The sequence below is a fragment of the Psammomys obesus genome, unplaced genomic scaffold (assembly GCF_907164565.1).
Source record: "Psammomys obesus unplaced genomic scaffold, mPsaObe1.curated_primary_1811, whole genome shotgun sequence".
Lineage (NCBI taxonomy): Eukaryota > Metazoa > Chordata > Mammalia > Rodentia > Muridae > Psammomys > Psammomys obesus.
This window is the reverse complement of record NW_026596287.1, coordinates 327,517-341,491: the sequence shown is the minus strand read 5'-3', so window position 1 is coordinate 341,491 and position 13,975 is coordinate 327,517. Positions and strand designations below refer to the sequence as shown.

The following is a 13,975-nucleotide window of genomic DNA, read 5'->3' as shown; positions in this document are numbered from 1 at the left end:
ATCTGTTTGTTCTGGGTTAATCTGCACACAAACCATCTTAATGCCGCGTTTGTACTGAGCTTACACCCCACTGGCCTAAGGTACTGCAGAACTCACTTTTGATACCACCGGATATTAATCAGACTAAGCGCTGTTGGCTGCAAACAAGGGGGAGGCACAGATAGGAGTCTTTGGAACTTCACGCCAGCTTTTAGCTAAAGTCCCACTTAGATTCAGTTCCTGCCCCTGTTGGTGTCTGTAGTTACAGGGCGAGCTTTGTAATTCTACTGATTGACATGACGGCCGTGTGTGAAAACAGTCAAATAAAAGGGTCTGTTTTATGTAAACAAAATGTTTCAGCTTAGACGCAGCCAACACACCACTGAGTGGAGTCGTGGTCCTCCCACCGTCCTAGAGTGGAGCCGGAAGCTACTGGGCTGGAACGCCGACATTGAGAGACACGTGACTGACCCTGCGGCCGGGGCGAGAGGACGTGGGGCGATCGTGTTCCAGCGGAGTAAGAACCGCAACCCTTGCACCTCTGAGCACCGTGTCCGGCAGGTATACAGACGCGTTCTACACCTCGGGGCTGGGAGGACCCGAAGCGGGTGCGGGGCTGCTGCTCTTGGGCACGGGAGAGGGACAAAGCGGAGGACGTAGTTGTTGAGGCACTTTTATGGTGTTGCGCAAGCTAATCCTGGACCGCACTGTGTGGCTCAGGCTGAGCTCAAACTCCTGACTGGCCTCCTGCTTTAGCATCCCGATGCTGAGACTGCGGACGTGGGCCTGCGTTCTGTTGGTTTTAATTTGTTGTGGATTTTTTTGGGGGGGGTGGGGGGGAGGGGCTCGTTTCATGAAGCCCGTATTGGCCTCACTCTTTTGGCGGAGGATACCACGGATTTGAAGTCCAGTTTCTCCTTCTTCCACCTCCAAGCTCTGAGCTCGTAGGCTGGCGCTACCACACACGGCTTCTGTTGCATGTTTAATCAGTTTCCACTGTAAGTAAATAGGAAATCCGAAGACGATGGGTAGACGAAGGGGGCTTTAAGAGGCATTCGTGAGAGAACAGCGAATACAGAGCTAAAGCTGGAGCTTGTCTGTCTTATTTAGGGAATAACGTCACCACGGTGTTTCGCGTCGTGCGCAGTGAGTGAGATTGCCAGAATAAGTGTGTGGACAAGGTGGGCATTTGTGTGTGTGTGAGGAACTTGGTCTTAGGTTGAAATACATAATCTGACGTTTTAAAGCACTTGCAATTGGAAATTCATAATGGGAGTATTATGAAATGGGCAGAATGAAATCAAGAATAATTCAAAGTTGGATGTAATTAAAAACCTGCATCTGAACGTGGTGGCTACTTTCTATAAATCTAGCTCTTGGGAAACCGAGGCAGGAGGATTGCCGTTAGTGGCTACAGAATGAGACCCTTGGGAGAAAGAAAAACTGGCAGGATTTCTGGCGGAAAGTGAAGACTGATTGTGATAGTTGTGGCTAGGTGGAGCCCACAGCGTTCGCTTCTGGCTCCGATGCACACAAGCAAAAGGGAAGGGGAAAACAAATTAAAAATTTGGGGTCTGTGGATTAAAATAATAATAATAACAAAAGATCTGGTTTGTCCGGTCGTGGTGGCGCATGCCTTTAATCCCAGCATTCAGGAGGAAGGTAGAGGCAGGCAGATCTACAGAGTGAGTTTCAGGACAGCCAGGTCTACACAGAGAAACCCTGTCTCGAACTGTCGCCCACCCACCCCCCCCAAAAAAAAAAAACTGAAGATCAGCTTTGAGAACTACGTAAATTCCCAAAACCTTCAACTCTCCACGTCAATACATACATACATACATACATATCCTTCGTATGTAGGATAAGGGTATAAATTCTTAATAGGTCTCTGCAGAGACTGAATTAGCAAGCGAAGCACAGGTGGGGCAACTCTTTTGGCTTGTGCTGAGACCTGAGCTATGACTGATCACTAAGAAGAATTAAAACTGCTGAGGGGTTTTCCACGTAAGGAACCAAGAGCAAAGTATTACAGGTTTGGTTGTTAAAGCATAAGAAAAATTTAGACCATATTAGATGTGTTAAGCTTGTCCCTAATAGTGATGGTGAGTCTTGCCCAACAGGCACAACAGAGATGTGCCTCATTTCCTTCTTAGGATGATCACAAGTGCAGTGTGGGAAATAGGTTGGTGTCGGGAAGACCAGTTAGAGCAGTGGTTTTCAACCTCCCTAATGCTGGGACCTGTAATACAGTTTCTTATATTGTGGTGGCCCCCAACCATAAAATTATTTCATGGCTTCTTCGTAACTGTAATTCTGCTACTGTTATGAATTGTAGCGTAAATACAATTTTTTTGGAGATACAGTTTTGCCAAAGGGGTCGCCTCTGAAAGATTGAGAACCACTGAGTTCAAGTATTCTGAGTAGGAGACCGTGTCATCAAGAAAATTCAAGAAGAGTGTATTGGAGGGATATGAAGCTGTAGAAACAAAGGAACTCGGGGCTGTTAGAGAGATAGCCCAGCAGTAAGAGCACTAGCCAGTCTTCTAGAAGACCCCATTCAAATGCCAACACCCACATGGCAGCTCCAACACTGGTAACTCCAGTTTCAAGAGACCTACATCCTCTTGTGTCACTCTTCAGGCATGCCATGCACAGACAGAGACAGACATGCAGGCAGAATACCCACACACATTATCATTCATTCATTCATTCATTTATTTGGTTTTACAAGACACTTTATGTAGTCATAGCTGTCCTGGAACTCTGTAAACTAGGCTGGCCTTGAACTCACAGAGATCCGCCTGCCCCTGCCTCACCTGTGCTGGGATTAAAGGCGTGCATCACCACCACCTGGCCACATATTTTTAAAAAGAACTTGATTAATTATATACATACAATGTCATGGTAGCTAGAGCTCCTCCCAAAGATATTAAGCTACTGTGTACTGGGTTGGCATCATAGACCTGAGTCACCACTAATTCCTTATGCCTGTATCAGAGTTCTTACTGCCTTTAAAAAGAGTTCTGTTCTGTTTTGTTTTTTAAATTCTCTCTGTAAATGCAGGTATTTGCGCTGAGTACAGTTATCCTTGCATGCCTGAAAGGTGTTCAGATCTCCTGGGGCTGTGGTGACTAGTATTGTGAGCCCAGAGCAAGGGTTGTATTCTCTGAAAGAGCAGGCTGTCCTCTTAACCACAAGTCATCTTCTCGGCCCCTTTATTAGACTTGTGTAGAGAAATAGGACAAATGTTTGTATTGATTTTGGTCAGTAGATGTCAAAAAAGATTTATTAAAATAAAAGCATGAGAGTTGAAAGGATTGTTTGGGAGGAGGCTCATTGGGAGTGGAGGTGGTAACTGATCAGAATATGTGTGTGTGACACGTCATAATGGATGTGCACAGTTAATAAGTGCTAATTTTCAAAAGAATAGGAAAAAAGTCAAAGAGTTATTCTAAGGATTGCCTCGTGATTGTGGCACCTAAGATCTTCAGGGCGGAACTAGCAAGCTAAAAACAAAACCGCAAATAATTTCATTCTAGTACAAGCCAAAGACCTATGAACCACAAAAGCTTATTATTTAGTTCAAGTCTGAAGGCAAGAGACTTAGAACCCAGAGTAACTGAATTCTCAGTTCAGAGCCGAAGGCAGAAGGAAAACAGTGATGTCTGACTTGAAAGCTGCTAGAGAGGAAGTCTTATTCTCTTACTTGGGGGAGGGTGTGTCCTTTTGTTCTCAGACCTTCAGCTGATCTGGCTAGGCCTACTACATTATGAAGGATAATCTGTTTTTTCTCAGTCTATAGTCTATTAATTTAAATATTAAATCTCATCCAAAAATACAGAAACATCCAAAATAATGTTTGATGAAATATCTTCATACCCTGTGCCCAGAAGTGGCATTTAAACTAACCACCACAATACCAACCTAATATTTTCTGCCCAATAATCATCACTTTCTTGGACTTTTTAAAGCCTCTATTAATATGTCATGCCACTTACATGCTAGCTACTTGAGAGGTTGGAATGCAAGGGTTGTTTCAGCTCAGGCATACAATGCTTCATTGAATAACAAAGCAAGACCACATACAAGAAAACACTAGCAGTGGCTTTTAAATATATTAGGATGGCCTCATAAAGTTATACCATGCCTGGCTTTAAATGTTTTGTTCTTAATGGAGTACCAGATTTCACACTGTAGACTTACTTGTGTCTCCTTAATCTAGAACAGTAACATCCCAGCATCTGCTTTTTGCTTTGGGAAAATTGGATCCATGCCTGTTGTAGATGGACTGAGTTTTGGGTTTCTCAGAAAATTTCTTTAGTAAATTCATGATAAATAATATTTATTAAAAGTGTCCCACAAGTAATAGGTTACTGGGCATTGGTGTCTTACTATTGATGAAATGTATTGCTGCTACATTTGATCATTTGGTTACATTTGCAACTGCCAGACACATTTATCTTCTCTTTATTACTACACAGGCGGTGGTTAGCATGGGGAAGATTCTGTCCTTCCCTCTTGGCACCCAGTGGTTTTAGCATTCATTTGTGGTTCTCAACTGAATCATTTGAGAGTTTTAAAATGGTAATTTTTCAGATCTATTACTATTTCTAGATTGGGTGGCAACATTTTCTCACTTTGTTTATATATATTTAGGAACAGCTGTTTTGGAGAAAACAAATGAATAGAAGGAAACAACCCTAAGGAAAGGTCATTTGTGGCTGTTCTCACTATTAGCAGTGCTGTTTCTGTGACTTACGCTTTTAGGAGTGTCCCTCAGGCTACAGTCAAAAGAAAGTTCTCCAAGACAACGTGCCTGAAGCAAGATATGGCACTGGCCTTGGTGAGTGTGTATTCATGGGTTTTTTATTTTTATTTTATTTTTTTAAAGTTCTTTGAGAGTTTCAACAACATGTTCTGATCATTTTCTGTTCCCACGCATACCTCTTCCCAGATCCACCCTCACAATCGTGCATACTCTTTCGCTCCCCTGAATCTGAAGGAGGAGCTTCAGGTAATGAGAAAATCACTACTGTTCATGGAATCGGAGGTCTGACCATGGGGGCCCTAGCAGATGAAATTTAGTGACTTGTCACTCAGTCCAATGAGAGAGATGAGTGGTGGTGAAATATGATAGGAATCCATGTTGGGAAGAAACAGGAAGACTGTCCTGAGCCCTGTCTTCAGGGCCCTGGCAAGGACTTCAGGATTAAACAGGGGAAGGTACAAAAGCTGTGAGGAAGAGGAGCACATAACAGTTCTTTTCAGTCAGTCAGTCAGTCAGTCTGTCTTGGACAAACTAGCCAGTCATTATTTAATGCTGGTGCCTGTTGATCACATCATGGTTGATCTGTCTACAGAGTTCTTGGTGTCTTGAGAATAACTTAGTTATTCTTTTCTTGGTGACATTAGTCTTAAAAGGGGCTAGAAGTTGTGTGTGGTGGTGTAGGACTTTAATCCCAGCACTCAGTGGCAGGTAGATCTCTGTGAGGCCAGCCTGGTCTATATTCCAAATTCCAGGCCAGCTAGAACTATGTAGTGAGGAGTGGGGCTACTACCAAGGCTAGGCAAACTGTCAAGCTTTGATTGCCAGTTTTCAGAGAGACATTTCTCAAATGCGTAGGGTATATGTGCAGAGTTGAGTAGAAAGGAGACTCAAGTTTAAGGTAGCAAAGGAGTTATAGTTAGAGATCCAAGACTGCTTTAAGCCACTGTTAAAACTACTGTACTTGGGAACAGGGATTCAAAGTTCAAGGAAAAAGAAATGGCCTTGTGCAGGAGCCATTGTGCAAACAGTTCAGGCAGCTGCGCTATGAGGAAAGCACTGGACCTCGAGAGGTTTTACGCCGACTCAGGGAGCTCTGCAGACAGTGGCTGCGGCCTGAGACCCACAGCAAGGAGCAGATCCTGGAGCTGCTGGTGCTGGAGCAGTTCCTGACCATCCTGCCAGGAGATCTGCTGGTCCAGGTGCTCGAGCACCACCCAGAGACTGGGGAGGAGCTGGTGGGAATACTGGAAGATTTGCAGCTGCACCGTGGAGAAGCAGGACAGCAGAAGGTAAGGGTACAGGTGCCCATTTGCAGGAAAGTAAGAAGTGAGCCCCGAGGTCGCCAAGGTGGACATCAGCAGTGGGAGGGGCTCACTGCTGGTCAGTTTCAGCCTCACCTCACCCTTGCCATCCCCTGCTGTGAGGAGGCTCTCCAGTCTTCTGCCTCTTTTCTTAGCCTCTTTAAAGTTTCTCTTCGTTCTCTTTTCTAACACTGAAGTGGTTTTTTTGTAAACCAGTTCCCTAATTATCTGTTCTTATCTCTAGGACTCAGCCCAAAGAACCAGACAGACTGTGCTGGTTGGAGAGATAGCTTCTCACAGAGAAGCACAGGAGCAGCTGGTCCTGTCTGAGCATGAGGTCCAGATGCCCGAGGAGACGGGTAAGAACTAATTAGCATCCTTTTGCATTTGAGTTATGGCACCCTTGGCATTTTCTTGGTTTTGTTAGGTCTGTTGCCACATAATTTATATATACAGCCTACACTGTAGCCTCACTAGTCAGTGCGGTTTTTTGCATATACAGTAGGCTTAGTCAGTAGCACAGTCAAGATCTGAAAGATCAACCACTCTCAACAACTTAAATGAACAGCACACCAAGTGGATCTAGACCTACCTGCTGCTCCTACCTAAGGAAAGAATCTCAGACGTGAGTCCCTTATTCATTCTCTGTCTCCTTCAAATCACCATAAGTGGCAGTGATGGGGGTGGGAGAGTTCAGATCAGTCTCTTTGGCTCTCCTATGTTACTGCCCTATTTCTTACATTTAGTGTCTTTTTCTTTTCTTGAAACAGAGTCTTCCTATGTAGCCCTTGCTGATTTCAACCACAACTGTGTAGACAAGCTTCTTGATACTTCCATTAAGTTACTTACCTTCTGTTATTTAAATACAAATGTACTAATGTTTCCTCTGACTTAAAACCCTGAGTTAACTGGTTAATACTATTCTATTTTTTCACATGTGAAACACTGTGGCCACTTTGGGAGGAAAGAAGAAAGAGAACCCCCTCTCCCTCCCAAGTTTAATAACAAGTTGTCCTGTGCTTCCCAAGTGTAGGCCCTTCTATCATGCCCCATTTCATTCCTCCTTCTGGTTTTCCTGCTTCCCCAGCTCCCCTACTCACCCCCTTTATCCTTCCTCTGAATCTGGGTCACTTTCCCCATCTGTGCTCTCATGTTTTGTTATCTTACAGTTTCTGGCTTCTTTTTCTCTTTCCATAGTTAAAGGGTCAGGTTTTGTTTTTTGCCCTGATCTGTTTCAGCTCTTGACCTTGAGTAAGCAAATCTGCTAATGACTGGGTGTTCTTTCCAAAACTGACCTCTGTAGAAGAATTTTTAATTCCAAACATGGCTGTTCTGGCAAGAGGTCACATGCATAGATCTTGTAGGTCTGTGATCCAGCTGGAATACAAACACACCTTTAATCCAGGAGACAGAACTAAGCAGATCTGAGTTCAAGACCAGCCTGGTATAGAGCCAGTTTCAAGTAAAGAAAAGCTTAGATCCAGGCATGGTGGTACAGGTCTTTAATCCCAAACATTGAAGGTAAAGATAGTTTGTAGAAGGAGCTACCCATGTTTGAAAGTGATGTCTACCTGAGCGGCAGAAAATGCGGCAAATCAGAGAAAGGTTTCACAGAATAGGATATGGCCAATTCACAAAAGAAGAGAGATGAAAGGAGAGCTACTTAAGAGGCAATGAGAGGGGCTGGAGAGATGGCTCAGAGGTTAAGACACTCGCTGTTCTGCCAAAGGTCTTGAGTTCAATTCACAGCAACCACATGATGGCTCATAACCATCTAGAGTGAGATATGGTGTGCAGGCACAATGCTGTATTAAAAAAAAAAAAAAGAAAGAAAAGAGGCAATGAGAGAGAAGAAGCAGTTTTACTAGGACAGTAATAGAGGGACAGCTTGCAGAGAGAGAACATAGATGAAGACTGAATGAGCAAGAGAATGAGGAACCAGTAGATTAGAGCAGATTCTTGAGTTAGCTTGAGCCCAAGCAGAGCAATTCGAGGCCAGGGGGAGGGGAGGTAACAGATTGAATAAGTCAGCTGGGAGAGGAGTTTAAGTCAGAACAGCTGGGTTGAACCAGCCAGCCCGGAGCTCAGTAAGAACAAGAAAGAGTGAGCTTATTAAGCCATAAGTTTCAGAGGCTGAAAACTTTCCAGGCCTAGATTAGTTTATGTGAAGACTAAAAGCTTCCAGGGCTAGGCCGAGGTTAGCTGAAGGGGACAGTAACTAGACAACAGCTGAAACAGGCCAATAACAGTTACTTTTGCATGCCTCTGCTGTCTCCTTCCTTGTACAGTATTAGAAAAACTTGCAGCGTTTGGATAGGTTAAGGAAACTGCTGTTCCTCTCTTGGAGGGGGACACTTCATATTTCAACATGATGTTTTGTGAATGCATTATTCTCAAGGCTTTATGGTCCTGGTGCAGTTGATTTATCAATAAGGACAAACTATTTTCTGAGATTACATATTACTCAGTGATACAATCAGCACTATGACAACACATCTTCATTTTTCAAAGTACCATCACCCCTCTTTAATCTGATGGGCCTCAGGTGACCCAGTTTTATAGTGATTTTTGCTCCCTATGTGACAAATCAATCAAGAATATACAGTCATGCATAGTAGCTTCTGTGTGTGTGACATATATCACATAATAAAATTGAGGACATTTAAAATAAATCATCACAACCCCTATCCTTCCCCAAAGCCAACATGTTTAACGATTTCTTGGATGTCAAGCTGGATATGCTGGCACACGACTGTAATCTTGGGACTTGAGGTGCTGAGGCAAGGGAACTGCTTCCAGGTTTAGGTCAGGCCAGGTTATTCTGCATATTAAAACCTTATCTCAAAAAAAAAGAAAAAAGAAAAAAGCTGAGCATTGTGGCGCATGCCTGTGATACCAGCACTTAGGAGGTGGAGGCAGGTAGATCTCTGTAAGTTTAAGGCCAGCCTGCTCTACAAAGAGAGTCCAGGACTCTGTTACACAAAGAAATCCTATCTCAAAAACAAAACAAAAAAAAACCCAAACCTTAATTTCTTGTAAATCACTTCATGTATATATATATATATATAATCATAACAAACTTTTTGGGTGTTTTGTTGTAATTTGTGAGGGCTGAAAAGATGTCTCAGCTGTTAAGAGCACTGGTTTTTGCAGGGGATCTGGTTTAAGTTCCCAGCAGCCATATTGCAGCTCACAGCATTCTGTAGCTCCAGTTCCAGGGAACTAGGTCCCCTCTGAGGTATCCGTGGACACTACTTGGATGGGGTGCATATGCGTACAGGCAGGTGAAACACTCATACATCTAAAAAGTTGTTCTCTTAATTCTTTTTAATTTGTACACATGGCTTAATTCAAAACTTTCCTCCTATTTGCAGATTCCTTTCCCTGAACACCAAAAATGAAATAATTAGTGATACATATGTATATATATTTAATGTTTCAGGTGAGGAGGCAAGGATTGAAAATGGAAAGTTTGTTGCAGGGACTGACTCTTATGGAAGAATGGAATCATCTTACACAACGTCTGAACCCATTGAGGCCCAGTGTGTGGACTTGCGCTTGGTAAAGCAGCCAGCCATACCCAAGGAAAAAACTAGCAGCCAATGCTTGGTAACTAAGGAGGGACTTGTCCAAAACTCAGACCTAACTGAACATGAAGGGGCACATGCAAGAGAAAAGCCTAGTGAATCTGTAGGGTGTCAGAGTTCTGTTCCTACTGAACCCCAGGAAATCCTCTCTAAAGAGAAAGGTCACCTCTGCCAGGAGTGTGGGAAAGTCTTTCAGAGGAGTTCACACCTCATCAGACATCAGAAAATCCATCTTGGTGAGAAGCCTTACCAGTGCAAAGAGTGTGGAAAAGTCTTTAGCCAGAATGCAGGTCTTTTGGAACATCTCCGAATCCATACTGGAGAAAGACCCTATCTGTGTATCCATTGTGGAAAGAATTTTAGGCGCAGCTCTCATCTTAATCGACACCAAAAAATTCACAGTCAGGAGGAGCCCCGTGAATGCAAGGAGTGTGGAAAAACCTTTAGCAAAGCTCTCCTCCTCACCCACCATCAGAGAGTCCATGGTCGATCCAAAAGACATCACTGTAACGAGTGTGGGAAAGCCTTCAGTTTGACTTCTGACCTTATTCGACATCACAGGATTCACACTGGAGAAAAACCATTCAAATGTACAGTATGTCAGAAAGCTTTCCGTCTAAACTCCCACCTGGATCAGCACGTGAGAATCCACAATGAAGAAAAACCGTATCAATGTAGTGAATGCAAAGAAGCCTTCAGGCAGAAGTCAGGGCTCTTTCAGCATCAGAGACATCACCACAAGAGCAAACTGGCTTGATGACGTCCTCTATTTGAGATAGTAGAATGTTACGTTGACAAGCAAACAAAGCTTTTTAAAAAGTCACAGTGGCATCATCATTCTTGGAAGCCAAATTGGAATCCATTTGCCTCCATTGTTTCCCTCTTTGTTTTACATAAAGCCATAATTAGACTATAAGAGTTTCACCCTAGATAGTGGGATCAGAGTGAAACAACTATTCATTACAGGACTTCTCAGAGCTTTTAATGTGATACGTACTTGATTATTTGTCTCTTAAGCCTCATATATGAATGAAAACTTTTAAATCAGCAAGCCAAGTGCCTATAGATTTATACAATGAGAATCAGCTGATATTTTTGCAAGTACTATAGCAACAGGCTCCTATAAAATAAAATTAATAAGGGTTGGGAAGATGGCTTAGTTGTTAAACCAGTTGCTATGCAAGTGTAAAGACAATGTTTGGGATCCCCAACACTCATGCAGAAGTCAAATAGATGTAGTAGCCTCCCTGTGGCCCCGCCCCTCAGGAGACAGACATGGGATCCTCGGAGCAAGCTGGCCAGCCAGAGCAGCCGTATCAGCAAACAGGATTCAGGTAGGAGAGTTTGGAAAGCGATCGGTGGAGTGATCAAGGAAGGCTCCTGATGTTACTACCAATACACCGGCACCCATGCACATGTGCACCCATACATGTAAGCACCATACACATGAAGAGCAGTCCCAAGGAGCTGGCATGGTCTGCTCTCGCAAAGGACGCCTCCCTTTTCTGTTCCTAGCACCTACATAGCAGCTCGCAACCACCCGCAACTCCAGTTCCAGGGCCTCGGATTCCCTCTTCTGGCTGCTCAGGCTTCTGTACACAAATGTTCCACATAAACTATTTTTAAAAAGATATAAGCCCAAAATAAATCTAATAATGCTTGAAATTATGTTCAGCTAACCTATGACTATATTCTCCGAGAATATATTCTGAGAGTGTAACATAGATTAACTGAACATTTTCCCTGTTGAATTCACATACTGGCTTCATGTGGCTTTACCCATGTATGATCAATGAATGCATTTTTGAAAGCAAAGTTAGTTTTTGCTGTCAGGATGAGCTCATGTCGTTTGATATTTCCTACCCCTTTTAACCACAGTGTTAGTATAGCTTCAAGTTATAAATCAAAGTTTTAAACTATGCAGGAGACTTTATGAGTGGTTTGGATGAACTGTGTTGAAGTATTCCAAGCAGTAGCAGTGGGCAGCTCCCGTGCCAGTACAGTGACTGCTGGAAAAACACTCTTTAATGAATGTCTCAGGGGGGGAAATGGCTTTTTCCCTTTGATACCAATGATGCAAATTTGAAATGATACTTATTTTGGAATAATTTTGACCATTAGAATCTGCTTGGAGAGGTGATTGTGGTCATCATGTCATGTTGACTGTCTTGCTAGTGATGAGAAGTCAGCGTGGAGGGCTGTTCCCAAGCCCGTCAGTAACTACTGCTTATGGTAGTGGTTCTCCAAGAAAGGGGTCTAACTTCCGCCTCTCTGGAAAGATGAGCGGAGACTCTTGTGATGATTACAACTTGGTTTCACTCCACTTGGCTTACAAGTAAATAGCAACTTATAAAAGTTTATTTTTTTCTTATCCACTAGAGAAGGCTGGAGTCCGTCCAAGACTGACCGAGGGCATCACTAAGTCTAACTCTGGTCAGCATGCTGCCAGTCAGATATAAGGAAGGAACAGGCCAACGACTACTAGGTGCAATTCTGATATTAATCTTACCTTTCATCCCTTTTAAGCCAGATTTTTAGTTCTGCACAAAACAAGACCCTCTCCTGCTTCCTTTGTCTAAGTTTTGGCCTAAGATATACTCACTAAGTAAATTTGGGGAAAGCTGCTCAAGGGGGCTGACTGGACCAGAAAGAACCTCTTTTTGACCTTTTGCCCATACTTTGCATGTTATAGTTGCAACTTCAGCAGTCGTGTGGCCTTAAGAACTGATGGCATGGGTGATGGTTAGGCCCCCAGCACCACCCAAATAACTGTAGCATAGGATCAATCTCCTTGATATGTCCATACAAAAACCCGCATGTAGGCAGTTATATCACTTGTAATTAATTCCTAAACCTCAGAAGAAAGCTAGCTGTCCTTCAGTAAATGGAGGCTGCTTTAGAACATGCTTTGTATTTCTACCGTTGAACATCCTCTTTGTGTTGATTAATCATCACTGGTTGTTTGAGAGTGATGTTTTTTTCCCGGCCTTTCTATTAACACCTTTTAATCCTAAACATTAGAGTGCATGGCCCTTAAACATTAGAGAACTATCTAAATTTTAAATGCACATTATTTTTTTTTGTCAATTTGTGTGTGTGGTATTTACCCAACAAATATATTTAAAGCAGCATAAAAATAATTATTGATGTGTAAAGAGAATACTTTCTTACGGAAATAGTTATGTTGACAGTATTGTAAACTGTAAGAGTTATAAAGTTTCGGAGTAATTTTTGAATAAAATTAAAACTTCAAAAAAGAACATCGTTCTTGAATGGTGTTTTCTATGGTATTGCTTATAAAGACTATAACCTAAGCCTGCATTGTTGATCTTAAGTAAATTATTGTAACCTATACAATGGGATACCATTGTTGGGGTGTTTATAAACCAAGGTTTATGGGGCTGGGACAGGCTCAAGTGAAATGCCAGTGACACAAGCAAGCGCACCCGGGTTCAGATTCCCATCACCCATGTAAAAAGGTAGAGATGGTAGGACAGAGATATGATCCCCATGGAGGGCTCATAAAGAGAGGGCTTGCTGGCCAGCCAGTGAGCTCCAGATTCAGTGGGAGACCGTGTCTAAAAAATAATATGGAGAGTAATAGTGCATCTGGGCATCGACTTCCGGCCTCTGCACCCACATGCTCGTGCGCATGCTCACAAACATGCAGAACTTTTTTTTTTTTGAAAGCTGCTGTGGAAAAAAAATCTACCCTGTCTTAGAAAAGAAGCGCAAAATTATATTGTGATTTCCATAAGTGCTTCAAAAGCTCACTGAACAAAACGCACCAGGGGATGTCCTGAGAATTTACAAAGCGTGTAGGGGGCCTGTGGGGATAGGCCCACAAGTAAGGGCCCTAGTTCAAACCCTCATAGCAAGAGAGAACCGGCTCCAGTTTGTTCTCTGGCCTACACACTAACGCGCATTCAAACACACACATAGGAAATAAATGTACATATAGCTAATTCACGCTAAGTGGGTTTCGCACGCATAGAAAATCTGTATCCTTAGTTGGCTTGTGGCCTTGTGCGTATTTACTCATCTGACTACACGCAAGGCCTGTAAAGGCCGACTTGGCTTTGTCTAGGGGACCGAACCCATAAAGTATGCCAAGCAAGAGCTCTCCGTCAGGTACATCTCACAGGTTTTCCTTGAAATTATTTATGTAAATGTGCGCGTGTTGGGGCTCTTCGGAACCATCACGGGAGGTGGTGCCAGGCGGGAAAACCACGACCTGGCCCCACCAGGGCAACCAGAGACCGGGACCGCGCTCCAAAGGCACCCTGTGGTAGCCGGAAGTAGCCCCTGGATCTCCAGCTCCGTCTACAGGAAGTGCCCCT

At 43.3% G+C, this 13,975-nt stretch overlaps 1 protein-coding gene across 2 annotated transcripts; it reads left to right on the top strand.

The window, feature by feature from the left end:
• Positions 1-445: 445 nt before the first annotated feature.
• On the top strand, positions 446-12,895 carry Zscan26 (zinc finger and SCAN domain containing 26). 2 transcript variants are annotated; one of them, XM_055596948.1, is made up of 6 exons: positions 446-540; positions 4,747-4,822; positions 4,934-4,993; positions 5,719-6,036; positions 6,293-6,407; positions 9,491-12,895. In XM_055596948.1, exons 2-6 carry the CDS (start codon positions 4,808-4,810, stop codon positions 10,390-10,392), a joined length of 1,410 nt encoding a protein of 469 aa, XP_055452923.1. In that variant the 5' UTR covers positions 446-540; positions 4,747-4,807; the 3' UTR covers positions 10,393-12,895. The 2 variants fall into 2 exon arrangements, with proteins under 2 accessions (XP_055452923.1, XP_055452924.1); XM_055596949.1 differs by having other exon boundaries at positions 4,636-4,822.
• The last annotated feature ends 1,080 nt before the right edge of the window (positions 12,896-13,975 follow it).